This window comes from Micromys minutus (assembly GCF_963924665.1).
Source record: "Micromys minutus genome assembly, chromosome: 18".
Taxonomy (NCBI): Eukaryota; Metazoa; Chordata; class Mammalia; order Rodentia; family Muridae; genus Micromys; species Micromys minutus.
In genome coordinates, this window is record NC_137953.1 from 41216650 (window position 1) to 41229498 (window position 12849).

The 12849-nt window shown below is 45.9% G+C and overlaps 1 protein-coding gene across 1 annotated transcript in view; it reads left to right on the forward strand.

Annotated features, from left to right (window-relative positions):
• Positions 1–12849, forward strand: part of ATP6V0A4 (ATPase H+ transporting V0 subunit a4) — a gene marked incomplete at both ends in the record, with an annotated part of 43945 nt that overhangs the window by 16925 nt on the left and 14171 nt on the right. The window contains 3 exons of the mRNA XM_080932031.1: positions 1163–1302; positions 3539–3696; positions 6616–6709. Coding sequence (XP_080788157.1) covers positions 1163–1302; positions 3539–3696; positions 6616–6709 — 392 coding nt within the window. The remainder of the gene's footprint in view (positions 1–1162; positions 1303–3538; positions 3697–6615; positions 6710–12849) is intronic.

The following is a 12849-nucleotide window of genomic DNA, read 5'->3' on the forward strand; positions in this document are numbered from 1 at the left end:
CTCCCCAAACAATGCCATCAACTGGTGGACCCAGTGTCTAAATATGTGAGACAATGGGGAACATTAGTCCTTCAGGCCAGCACAGGGAGGAAGACTTTATTTTAGCTCCCAGCTTCAGAGGGCTCAGTCTAAGGTCAACTGGTCCCTTGGACAGAGCATCATGGTGGCAGAAGCATATTGAGAAAGAGAAAAGGGAGATGTGGGAAGGGGTCGGGGCAAGGCAGAGTCTTGCCTGAGTTTCATTTCTGTTGCTGTGATAAACACCAAAGCAACTTGAGCAGGAAGGGGCTTATTTTAGCTTATAATTGTAGTTCATCAAGAAGGGCTAGAGATTGAGGCAGGACTCTGGAGGAAAGAACTGAAGCTGAGACCATGGAGGGATGCTGCCTACTGCCTTGCTCCTTGTGGCTTGCTCAGCTTACTTTCTTATACATCCCAGGGCCACCTGACGAGGGCAGCACTGCTCCCAGTGGGCTGGGCCTTTTCACATCATTTAGTGATGAGAAAATGCCCATAGACTTGCCTACCAGCCAAACTAATGGAAATTATAGCTTGGGTCAAGTTGACCAACCCACCCCCATACTAGCCAGCTCAAGTCCCAAACAGTTTTCTATCTATCAGATGAATACAGATCTGACCTATTTTGGAGGAGTATTGGAGGCCAGCTCAGAAACTATACCCTAGAGATGCCCCAGGCTACAGTCTGCCAGTTTCCAATTCCTTAGTCAGCAGATGAGGCCTGAGACCCCCTGTTCTACTTTTTACCCCTCCCCAAAGCCACCATCCAAGGAATCCCTTAAGGGATTGGTCTGGTGGTTAGATCAGAGCCCTACAGATCTCGCTCCCATCAGGAATCTAGTTTAGCAAGCAATTAAAATCAAGTACCACAAATGTCATCTAACTTTGTGACCGTGAGAAGCTCCAATCACCATATAAGACTTAGCGCTGGCAAAAACCAAGAAAGAAGAACTGTTTTCACGGGTTAGCTCAGGCACATGGGAGCCAAGCCAGGGTTGCATGGAGGTGTTGGAGGAGATATAATCAGGAAGGCTTGTGTAAGCCTGCCAGCAGATGGGGAGGGGAGGGGCTTCCCTAGGGGAAGTCTTGGTTGGGGGTGGGGACCCATTCGGGGCCTCAGCTGCTGTGACTGTCACCCCTACAGCCCCCTATACCATCATCACCTTCCCCTTCCTGTTTGCTGTGATGTTTGGAGACTGTGGTCACGGAACGGTGATGCTGATGGCAGCCCTGTGGATGGTCCTGAATGAGAGGCACTTGCTGGCTCAGAAGAGCACCAATGAGGTGGGTGGTCGGCAGATCTTCCTGGAGGGAAAAATGTTGAAATGTGCATTCGAGGAGTTGTTTGCTGTGGCTCATGCCTTTAATCTCAGCACTTGGGAGGAAGAGGCAGGAGGAGCTCTGAGTTCTTCAAGGCAACTCCAGACTACATGGTCAGTTCCAGGACAGCCAGACCTAGATAGCGAGACCCCGGTTTAAACAAATAAAAGAGGAGCAAAATGCATATGCGAGGGGCTAGAGTGATGGCTCAGCAGTTAAGAGTGCTAACCGGCCCTCTAGAAGAGTCCCCAGCACCTCTTGTTGGGTGGTTCACAACCACCTGCAACTCAGTGCCCTCTTCTGACCTCCTCAGGTACCTGCACGTGTGTGGCATGTGTTCACACAGACACACATAAGAAATAACTGTAAGAATCAATCTTCGTAAAAATGTGTATGTGACTGTCACTATAGGAATTAACGGGGCTGGAGAGATGGCTCAGTGGTTAAGAGCACTGAGTTCAATTCCCAGCAACCACATGGTGGCTCACGACCATCTGTGATGGGATCCGATGCCCTCTTCTGGTGTGAATGAAGACAGTGTGCTCACATACATAAAATAAATAAATCTTTTAAAAAGGAGAAAGAAATAACATATATTTGTAAAAATAACCCAATTCAACATAAAATTCTTAAACAGGATGGGGTTTCTTGCTGTAGTAAGAAACATTACAAGACATTGGCTTTTGCTTATTTATCTATCTATTTATTTATTTATTCATCTATCTATTTATTTATTTATTTATTTATTTATTTACTTACTTACTTATTTTTGAGACGGAGTCTCATGTACCCCAGTCTGGCTTCATACTCATTGTGTAGTCAAGGATGACATTGTACGTCTGAGCCTCCTGCCTCTATCTCTGGAGATCTGAGATTGCAAGCATGCTCTGCTATGCCAGGTTTATGTTGCATGCTAGCCAAACTCAAAGCATTGGTTTTTTTTGTTGATGATTAAAGATATTGGGGAACAAACCCAGGGCCTTGTCTGTGCCAAACAAGGGTTCTACCATGAGGTTACACCTCTAGCTGAGTCCCCATCATCCCCTTCATCCCCATCATCCCCATCACCATCATCAACATCATCATCACCGTATTATTGACAGGATCTTACTATATAAACGGAGCTAGTCTCAAACTCAGAGATCTTACTTCTGCCTCTGGAATGCTGGAATGAAATCTAGCCTGATATTTTAAAAACTTTCTTTACTCTGACTATAAAAGCAGTGTGCATTAATTGTAGAATTTATGTCAGATTACCGTCGGGCCACCCGGATGTTTTTTAATATATTTCCATTTTGTGTGTTTGTCAAGAATTACACATTATTTGTGGCTTCCTTTAAAACCTATCTTAAAATACCATGAATGTTTTGTTCATGGAAGAACCTTTAAAAAACCTCGGGGAGTCCTGGATATTGGGGATCTCGCTTCTCACTGCGTTTGGCACTGTCTCCTTTCACGGCATTGTGAACATAGAGGCCCCGGGTGCCTGTTGGATAGAGTTTATCTGCCGGTCAGTTAATGACAGATAAACATGGTAACACCTTTGACTGACTGGAGCCCTGCCCTGAGCTATGCTCCAGGCTATAAGAATGGCTGATGTCCTCTGTCACGTGCCGGATTGGTTAGAAGGAGGACTGTGATGTCATTGTGAGTTATCATAAGCCAGGCCAGACTTGTGACCAATCCAGTCTTCCATGACAAGCTTAACAGATGTCATTTTCTGTGGAAGATATTTAAAATTGTGAACTGACTTGCCACCAGTTCTTAGAATGAATGATACCCACACCCAGCATCACAGGATGCTGCTTTCCCTAGCAGATGTGGCAGACAGAAAAGCCCAACTATGTCTTTGTGAAGACGAAGCCCAAAAGGCATACAGGTCTCATCTGCGATGATGTGGCAGAGGGCCTGTCTCCTGGAGGTGCTGGAGACCACAGCCTGCCAGTTCACTTAGAAGATGAGGCCTTAGCATGCATAGCCATCCATTCTGCTGAAAGAGAGAACATGAGGCTTACATGGCTTTATTTGCACAGTGAGTAAAGGCCCGGGATTCTCTGACTGACCTATATAAGCTCTTCCGTGTGGGAATATGATGTCTGCCTTGGCCATGCCGTCTCTCCCCATGCTGCTGATGCTGGACACACCCCATGTCTCTCTCTCCTCCTGCATCACTGACATTCACCTCTTTTTCCTGGGCCAGATGTGGAACATCTTCTTCAACGGCCGCTATCTGATCCTGCTCATGGGTGTCTTCTCTATCTACACCGGCTTGATCTACAACGACTGTTTCTCCAAATCTTTTAACATCTTTGGCTCCTCTTGGAGTGTCCAGCCTATGTTCAGAAACGGCACATGGAAGTAAGTTTATAGCCTGCTAGGGCATGCCTGCAGGCCATCCAAAGACTGCGTGGCTTCCATCACAGCCGCCCCTGAAATCTCACCCAATAATCCAGTTTTTTAAAAAAAATTATTGTTTTACATGCATGAATGTTTTACCTACATGTACATGTATGTACTATGTGTGCATGCAGCAGAGATCAGAAGAGGGCATTGAATCCCCTGGAACTGCAGTTATAGACAGCTGTCCTGAGCTGCCATTCTGTTGCTGGGAATAGAATTCAGGTCTTCTGCAAGAGCAATAAGTACTCTCAACTGCTAGGCCAGCGCTCCAGCCCCAGGATCTATTGTATCTATTTTGTGCAATAGATAAAAATAGATAATCCAGCCACTGAACTGGCTGTTGTAAAGAGATAGCTTGTCAAATTTCAGCTCAATTAAATATATGTTGTGGAGGGCACGCCAGGCAACAGGCACTTTTGTAAAAATAGATGTCACAGCAGCTAGAAACTGAACATCCCAGGAGGAGCTGAAGAAGCAAGGCTTCGTACCCAAGACGGGGAGGGTGGCTTTGCTATCCTGTGGAGATTTGCTAGCCAGGGATTTAGGAATGAAAACTTGGCTATTAAAAGGGTGGCGCAGGTGAGGAAGTATACAGACGTCAACAGTGTTCCCGCCCCGCCCCGCCCCCGCCCCGCCCCCACCCGCCCCGCCCCCACCCCGCCCCGCCCCACGCCCCAGGACGGTTCTTAGGCTGCCCAGAAAGGCTAGAGTTCAGCATTAAGAACAATAAGGAGATCATGAATTTGCATGGCCAGCATCCTGGGTCGCTATGCCCCATCCTGGGTCGCTTGTGGCTCATCCTGGGTTGCTTGTGGCTGACGGTGTTGGAGGGTGCTCAGAGCTAGTTGGATGGGAGGAGCCTAGAAGCTCTCTAACTTCACAGTCTGTATCTCCCATGAACTTGCCACAACTGTTTGAGCAGCTAATCAGACTGGAAGTACAACGCTTCAGGGTTGTGGATCTAGGGAGAGATGGGGTTCAGAGTTTGAGAGAAACATAAACGGTGCAGTTACAGCCTTGCTTCCTGCCCTGCCTCTTTCTCTTCCTCCTCCTCTCTTCACAGGAGTACTATAACATTCCTTCTTTCCTTTCTTTTTCTCTCCTGCCCCCTCTCTTCCCCTCTACTCCTCCTCTCCACTCCCTATACACTTCCTTTCCTTCTGATTTTGAGACATGGTCACACTGCATAGACCTGTCTCCCAGGTACTGAGATTAAACGTGTGCCTGACTATGCCCAGCCTATTTGAGGAAACCAAGAGTATTACTTGTTCATCCAAGTCTGTAGAGGACATGAAAGGGAGAGAAAAGGCAAGCAGCCTCATCTGAGGAGATTAGCTCTAGGGAACTTTCTCTGGGGCATTTTATTTGCTGAACATTTCTGGAGGACTTAGTGAGCTCTGTGGAGAGAGTGGAAGGTGCTGTGTTTTGCTTTGCTTTGCTTTGCTTTTAGTAAACAGACTGAAATCAGGCCCCTGAACAAGCAAGGGGACCACCACTGACCCCATCTCCAGGCCAGATAGTGACAGTTTTAGCTTGAGTTGTGGAGGTTCTGATAGATCTCACTTGATTCCTCTGGGAGGCCCAAGCTCTTAGTGTACTAAAAATGAAGGTTAAAACTAAAGCTAGGTGCCTGGCGTACCTGTGCCCCCAACCCTTTCAGACCTGCATCTGAAGAGAAGCCTAAAAGAACTTAGTCTGAAACGATGTTAGATCTGCATGTTTTCCCAAAATGACGTGAAATTTCATTTCCCCCTAGTGTGAAGGACTGGGCTTGCTGCCCTGCACACATGGGTAGGAGTGTATTTTTTAACGCAACTGCAAATGACTCCTTCCCCAGCTCCAGATTTTTGGAGCTAGGGCAGACAGGTGCTCAGCCATACACCCCAGCTAAGGTAAAGCAGAGCCTTGTTCTCAGTGAGACGAGAGTTAGGTCAGCAGGCAGAGCCTGGGTCCTGGGGGCTTCCTCTGACACTTGGAGACTCAGACACTTCCTCTTGACATCTGGAGACCATCCCTGGGGTTGGGTGCATGGCCCAATAAGGAAGGCTACACACTAGTGTCCCAAATAAGCTTCCAAATGTCCCAAGCCACCGTCTGGAACCACGTCACAGTGATGTAGCATGTAGGGAGAGTTTTCCTGGGTACTCTGTCACAGTGGTCAGCAAACACATATTCCCTGGACTGTCTATAGAGGCTCATGAAAAAAAAAGGGGGGGGGGGTGCTGGGAACATTTGTTACCTGGTAAAGTTCTTGCTGTACCAAATGGGGACTCAACTTCAGATCTTCAGCATCCACTTAAAAGTTGAAAATGCAGTGTATATTTGTAACCTAAGCACTGGGGGATGGGAGTGGGGGAGACAGGCACAGTCTCCATGTTCACTGGGCAATCTGACCAACTTTCATATTTCTTTCTCTTACCCCTCCCTTTTTTGGGGGGGCTTGAGTTTAACGGAGATCAAGGTTTATGTGTAAAAATCCCATCTGTCTTTAAGGACTGGCCCAGGGGTCCCCTGGGAGACCCCATGCCTCTACCCTGCCTAACTTCTCTCTTTTGTCAGCTCCCCTCAGTCCAGCCCCCACTTCATCAGACTTGTTACGGTTTCTGCTTTCTCTGTCTGCATTTCAGTCAGGGCCATGGCTCTTTGGAAACTTGGGCTGTGAACCTGTGTGGTCCAGATGGTAATTTCAGAAGCCTCAGTAGTATCTGATACATAGTAGCTATTCTGTGGCCAAATATGGAGCCACTGAGTGAGCAAAATGGCCACCTCAGCAGCATCTGGACTTTGGTTGACATTCAAGCTCACGGCTGATGTTAGTAAAGTATTTCTGCACCTGACTGTTTCTATATTGTTTATCTCTCTGCTTTGTCTTCTTAGTGCTCACGTTGTGGAAAAGAATCCATATTTGCAGCTGGACCCGGCCATCCCAGGAGTGTATTCTGGAAATCCCTACCCATTTGGAATTGATCCGGTAAGAATTCCCTCCGGGGTAGAGTGCCAGTTATGGATGATGTGTTGTTGAGATCTCTGAATAGAGAAGAACATCAAACTGGGGGTGAGATGGGATAAACTCAGGGTTGTGTGACAGGCAGAGCCACATCTTGGACTCTACTTCCTAGATAACTGTCTGCCTACTTCCTTCTCCAGCAGCTATTCTATTGTGACTAATCAGCTTTGTAAAAAAATTTTAAATTCTTTTTAAAAAAGATTTATTTATTTATTATATATGAGCACACTGTAGCTGTATTCAGAGATACCAGAAGAGGGTATCAGATCTCATTACAGATGGTTGTGAGCCACCATGTGGTTGCTGGGAATTGAACTCAGCTCTGAAAGAGCAGTCGGTGCTCTAACCACTGAGCCATCTCTCCAGCCCAAATAATAAGACTAATAAGCTTTTGAAGAGCCCTTGCAGCTACCTTGGAGAGGTAGCTCAGCTGACAAAGTGTTTGGTGCTGCAAGGGAGAGGACCTGAGTTTGGTCTGCAAAGCTTTCATGTCAAAAGCCATATATGGACTGGGCATGGTTGGTGCATACCTTTAATCCCAATATTCAGACATGGAAGTAGAGAATTTATGTAAATTTGAGGGTAGCCTGGTCTACATAGCAAGATCCTGTCTCAAGAATAAAACAAAACAAACTCTAGGCATGACGGTATGTGCTTAGAATCCCGACCATTAGGAGGCGGGGGCCAGTGGATCTGGCTTGGCCAGAGAGAGGTCCTGCCTCAAAAAAGGTAAAAGAAGGTGGTAAACAGTCTCTGTCTGTCTGTCTGTCTCTGTTTCCCCCCTGCCCCCCCACACACAGTTGGTTGTCTAGAATCTATATATATTAAATAAGTTACTTAATATCCTAATCAAGTGTTCTACTTTACTATTTTCTTGCAGTGGATAGCATCTTACTTTTACACTGTAAAGTATGACTTTAGCTTTTTTTATAGGCCATGGGTTAACCTTGGGTGTCATCTTTAGAAGCAGCCTGTCCTGATTTTGAATCCCAACCATTAGGAAGGCTTTTCACTGAGACTTGAGGCTTGCTAAGTAAGCAAGGGTGGCTGGCTAGTGAGTCTTCTGTCATTGCCTGCTTTGGACTAAAAGCACACACCATCCCACATTTTAACATGAGTTCTGGGATCAAAGCTGTATTCTCATAAAAAGATATGTTTCATTTTTACTCATTTGTTTGTTATATGTCTCAGTCAACTAGATGTGGCATTTCCCCAGGCCTTTACACCGTGACCTCTCTGAGCAGAGGGAAAAACAAAAAAACCCGGAGTTGTGAATGGGATACACAGGTTCATTCAGATAAAACCAGCGAGTCTGCCACTAGGTGTCAGTGTTGTGCTTCTAATCAACCATGTGTCCCGTAGACCTGATTAATGTCCTCAGCTCCATGTGGCCAGTTTCAGCTTCAGCAACTGGCCAGACAGTGGCTCTCCAGTCCTCAGTTTCCCCGAGTTCTCCTCTCCTCACCTCACTAAAAGCAGAAAGCATTTCATGGGGATTTTCAGACCTACTGCTCGGTCCCAACAGCGTTTTAAGTTTTATCAAAACAGGTAAAACCCTTGAAAGCCAGTTTGTAAACTGCAAAGTGCAAAAGGCAAACAAGAGTGTAAAGTTATAAAGATCTTATTTTTATTGTTTTTTGATTCTGTGTGTCTGTGCATGTGTGCACGTATGTTCATGTGTGTGTGTGTGTGTGTGTGTGTGTGTGTGTGTGTGTGTGTGTTGTACAGGTGCCCTAGCACAACAGAGGCATCAGATCTCCTGGAGCTGGAGTTGCACGTGGTTGTAAGCGTATGTACGTGATGGGGACAATCTCTGCAAGAACAGCTGTGCTCTTAGCCACGCCCCTTCTCTCAGCCTTATCTGTATTATCTGCATTATCTTTTCGGAGAGGAAGGTTTTCTCATTGGTCAGGATGTCATGAGGAAGCAGGCACCGGGGAGATGTCAGGGTCTGGTGTTTTTCCTTCCTCAGAATCCCATTGCTCCACCTTCTCTTCCTGCATAGCCCACGCCCAGCTGCCAGTGAACCCCTTCTATCTGTCCAGTTCTGCTCCCCAGACTCAGCAAGGGGCACATTACACAGTGGTATTTTATTTGGCTTTAAAGAAAAATGAAATCATGACGTTTGCAGGAAAAGAAATGGATGAAACTGGAAGTTACTGTGTCAGGCTAAACCAGTAAAGCTGAGCTGCAGTACTTTCTCATCCAGTGCTGCACGTGTTCTCTTCTGCAGAGCCTAGATTTAAAGTGTGGTGGGGGTGGGGGTGGGGAGACAGTACCAGAAGGGGAATCACGAAGAGAACAAACGAGATCTTAAGGGGGTTGAGGGGAGGAGAGAGAGTCTTAGGTTGCTTTGGATCTCTGTGATAAAACACACCTTGACCAAAAGCAGCTTGGAGAGGAAAGGGTTAATTTGGCTCGCTCTTTCACATCACCATGTGCCCTGAAAGAAGTCAGGCAGGAACCTGGAGGCAGGGGCTGAAGCAGAAGCCTTGGAGGAGCACTGTAGTGGCTTGTTCGTCATAGCTTGCTCAGCCACACTTCTTACACCATCAGGACCACCTGCCCCAGTTCGCAACCCACAGCGGGCTGTATCCTCAGACATCAATCATTAATCAGGAAAATTACAACTGGCCAATCTGGTGGCATTTTCTCTGTTGATGATCTCTCTTCTCAAATGGCTTCAGTTTGTGTCAAGTTGGCAAAACCAAACCAAAGCTAAGCAGGACAGATGGTAATGGAATCCCGGTGACATGAAAGCAGGCATGAGGATGATTTGGGGAGAAAGGGAACCAGGCAGAGGGGAAACTGGTGTGCACTGGGGAAGACACAGGCAGAGCAGAATGAAGTAGAACAAAATCTAGTGACACATCATATAAAGATGCCGTATGAAACCAGTTACACTGACTGTTAGCTACACAGGCCCACAGCCAGCGCTCTTAACCACTGCGCCATCTCCCCAGCCTCTCAATTAATAGAAAAGTGATTTAAAAAAGAGGAATGGAACAAAAACAGCTTACTAGTCCTGAGTTCCTATTCTTCTGCTGAAAGACCCCTGAACTGGGGAAGCCCCTCACTCTACTCGCGGGAGAACTCGAACCTAAGAACTCACAGAGAGCCTATCTTGCTGTACTGAGGCAAGAGGTTTATTCAGGGGCTGGGGGGGGGGGGAGAAGACCAGAGCTCTGGGGATGACACATATCTCACGCAGGAAATAGAGTGAGTAGTCAACCCCAAACTCAATTAGGGGGACATATTTATAGGGAAAATTACATAAGCAGTTAGCAACAGGCGCATAGCAATTTCATTGGTTTATTCAAATTGGCATTCTCTGTCTGCTTTTGGATATGATTCAACTCCAGATCACCCTATTTTGGAACACTCTGACCTTCATACTAGTTTTTCTCAGGACTGCAGAGCCAGACCTTATCGAGACCAGGTGGTCTGCGGTTTTTGTTCTCAGCCTTGAGACATATTTGTCCTCAAGGAAGGGTTAGTGGAGCTAGCTTAAATTTTTAACTCTTTCACTGCAATTTTTTGCCACTTGACCACAATTTTGAAAGGGAAGAAAAACATCAACAAGGTCAGAGAGAGGTGGGATGCTCAAAATAAAGGGGAACTGGTAAAGTTTAGAGATTGCTCATGTAAGGTCCTGGGTTCTATCTCCAGCATTACAGAAGCAAAACAAATCAAAAACCCAACTTCTTGTCCTAAAATTATATAGGTATAATTTAAAACCCACAAAATATAGGGCATTATAGACAGCAGCAGGTCTGGCAGCCATGGCCCTTATATTTCTCTTGCTGTGGAGCCAGAGACTGATTATTAATCATTATTACATCTGATAAAAGTTCTTCCGCACATTTGTTCACTGTGTTAAGCATCTTCCTGTGACTTGGGTCATAAAACACTTGCCCTTCCTTGTAGCAGAGCAGCTTAAGGTGTTTTCAGTTTCCTTGTTCAGTAAGGGGACCAAGCCCTGGGTCTTGCGCATGGCAGCAAGTGCCCTGTCACTGAGCCACTCTCCATAGAGGGGACACAGTGGTTACGAGTCTGTGTTCTGGAACCTTGGTTTTTTTTTCATTCATTGGCTTTATGATTTTGAATAAACGAACATCTCTGAGTGTATCTTGTCACCTGTAGAATGGGTATAAGAGCCAGAGCCCCGAGACTGCTTATCAGATGGATCAGTCTAGTTATGAACATGACACACATCAGTTGCTGCTAGATTATTTTCTTTCAAGGTACATTGGTAACTTGTTACTTCTGAAATTGTGATAAATTCTCTGTAAGTTTATATCTCTATAACTGGAGTAATTGTATCTAAGAGTCTTTGTTGGAATTAAATGAGATCAGTACATCGAGAGGGCTTGATATATGCTCAATACATGTTTAAACCATTAGCATCTGTAGTGTATCTGATTGGCTAGATCTACAGTATGTTAAAGATCACCTTGGTGACTGGTGTTGCAGAAATGGGTCACCCAAGGTCAGAGAGCAAGTCTGGGCTAGCCTAGATGCCAGGTAGCTGGGCTGAGAACAGAGGAGGTGATTCTAGTGTTAGTCATTGCAGTCCCCTCTTCCCTCTCCCTCCATCCTACTGGTCTCTTGGTGGCTGCTGGCAGCTGCTCAGAATATTGCAGAGACTCCAAGCTGTATATAACTTTCATCAGCATGTTTTTGTGTGGTCATGTGTATATGAGTATGTGCATACACAGGGAATGGGCAGGACAAGTCTGTGTCAAAGCTATGTCTAACTGGGTACCTCCCCATTCTGTTTTAAATGAGAATGTCCCCCATAGTCTCAGGCATTTGAATACTCAGTCCCTAGTTGGTGGTACTGTTTGGAGAGGTGAAGGTGGTATATCTTTGCTGGAGGGAGTTTATTACTGGGGGTGGGTTTTGAGATGAAAAACTTGTCTCTGTGTCATGCTTGTGGTTAAGGGTATGAGTTCTCAGCTTCCTGCTTCTAACTTCATCTACCATGCTTCTCCGTCACGATGGACTCCTATTCCTCCGGAGCCATAAGTCAGAATAAACACCTCCTTCTATTAGCTGCCCTGGCCTTGGTGTTTCATTGCAGCAACAGAAAAGTAAGGGAAACAGCCTCTAGGAAGGAAAGCATGTGGGACTAGGAAGTTGTTAGTGACGGACATGAGGAGGCTGTGTGGGTTTCTTACTTTTAAGATGACACATCTCACAGGCACAAGGAGTGTGCTTGAGTTCCTTGTGAGGTCGAGGGTATAAGCAAGGACTTGGAATGGGAATGCAACACGGGGTTAGAGAGCTTTCTGTGGCAAGGAGGAATGTTAGTACTGGGACCCCGATGAGCTCCTGACTACTCCATGTCCTTGTGTAGAGCTGGAATATGTGCCAGGACTGAATGAAAGGCAGGAGTCATATCTTATCTATAGTGATTTGGACAACTGATTGTAGAAACGATTCAAGAAGGTTCTGGGAAATACTTTACCATGTGAACCATTTTCCATGAACTTAAAGAAAAATGGGCTATTATTAAAAAGGAGTTGAGATTCATTCTTGGGCCAACACTTTGCAGGTCATTAGACTGAGGCAAGTTTGAGGCTCTCCATGGTATTTCAGAATATCTTTCGATTTGGCACCAAGTAGACCATGTATCTTTTGGTATGTGTGTGTGTGTGTGTGTGTGTGTGTGTGTGTTTATGTATGTATGTGTGATTTATGAGAGGAGGCATGTAGGAGGAGGTTAGATGACAACTTCATGGGTTCTCTTCTTCCACCTTTACATGGGTTCCAAGGATAGAGTTCAAGGTGTGTTTTAGTTCTTGTTGCTTCTATAAACACTATGACCACAAACAACTTGGAGAGGAAATGGTTTATTTGACCTCACAGGTCACTGTTCACTGTTGAGAGGAAGTTAGGGCAGGAACTGAAGCAGGGGCTATGGAGGGGTGCTGTTTATTGGCTTGCTCCTCATAGCTTGCTTAGTTGCTCCTATACACAACCCAGGGCAACCTGCCTAGGAATAGAACCACCCACTGTGGACTAGGCCTCCCCCTTCAATCATTTCAAGAAAATGGCCCACAGGCCAATCTCTGGAGGCAGCAGGTGACTCTAGTTTGTCA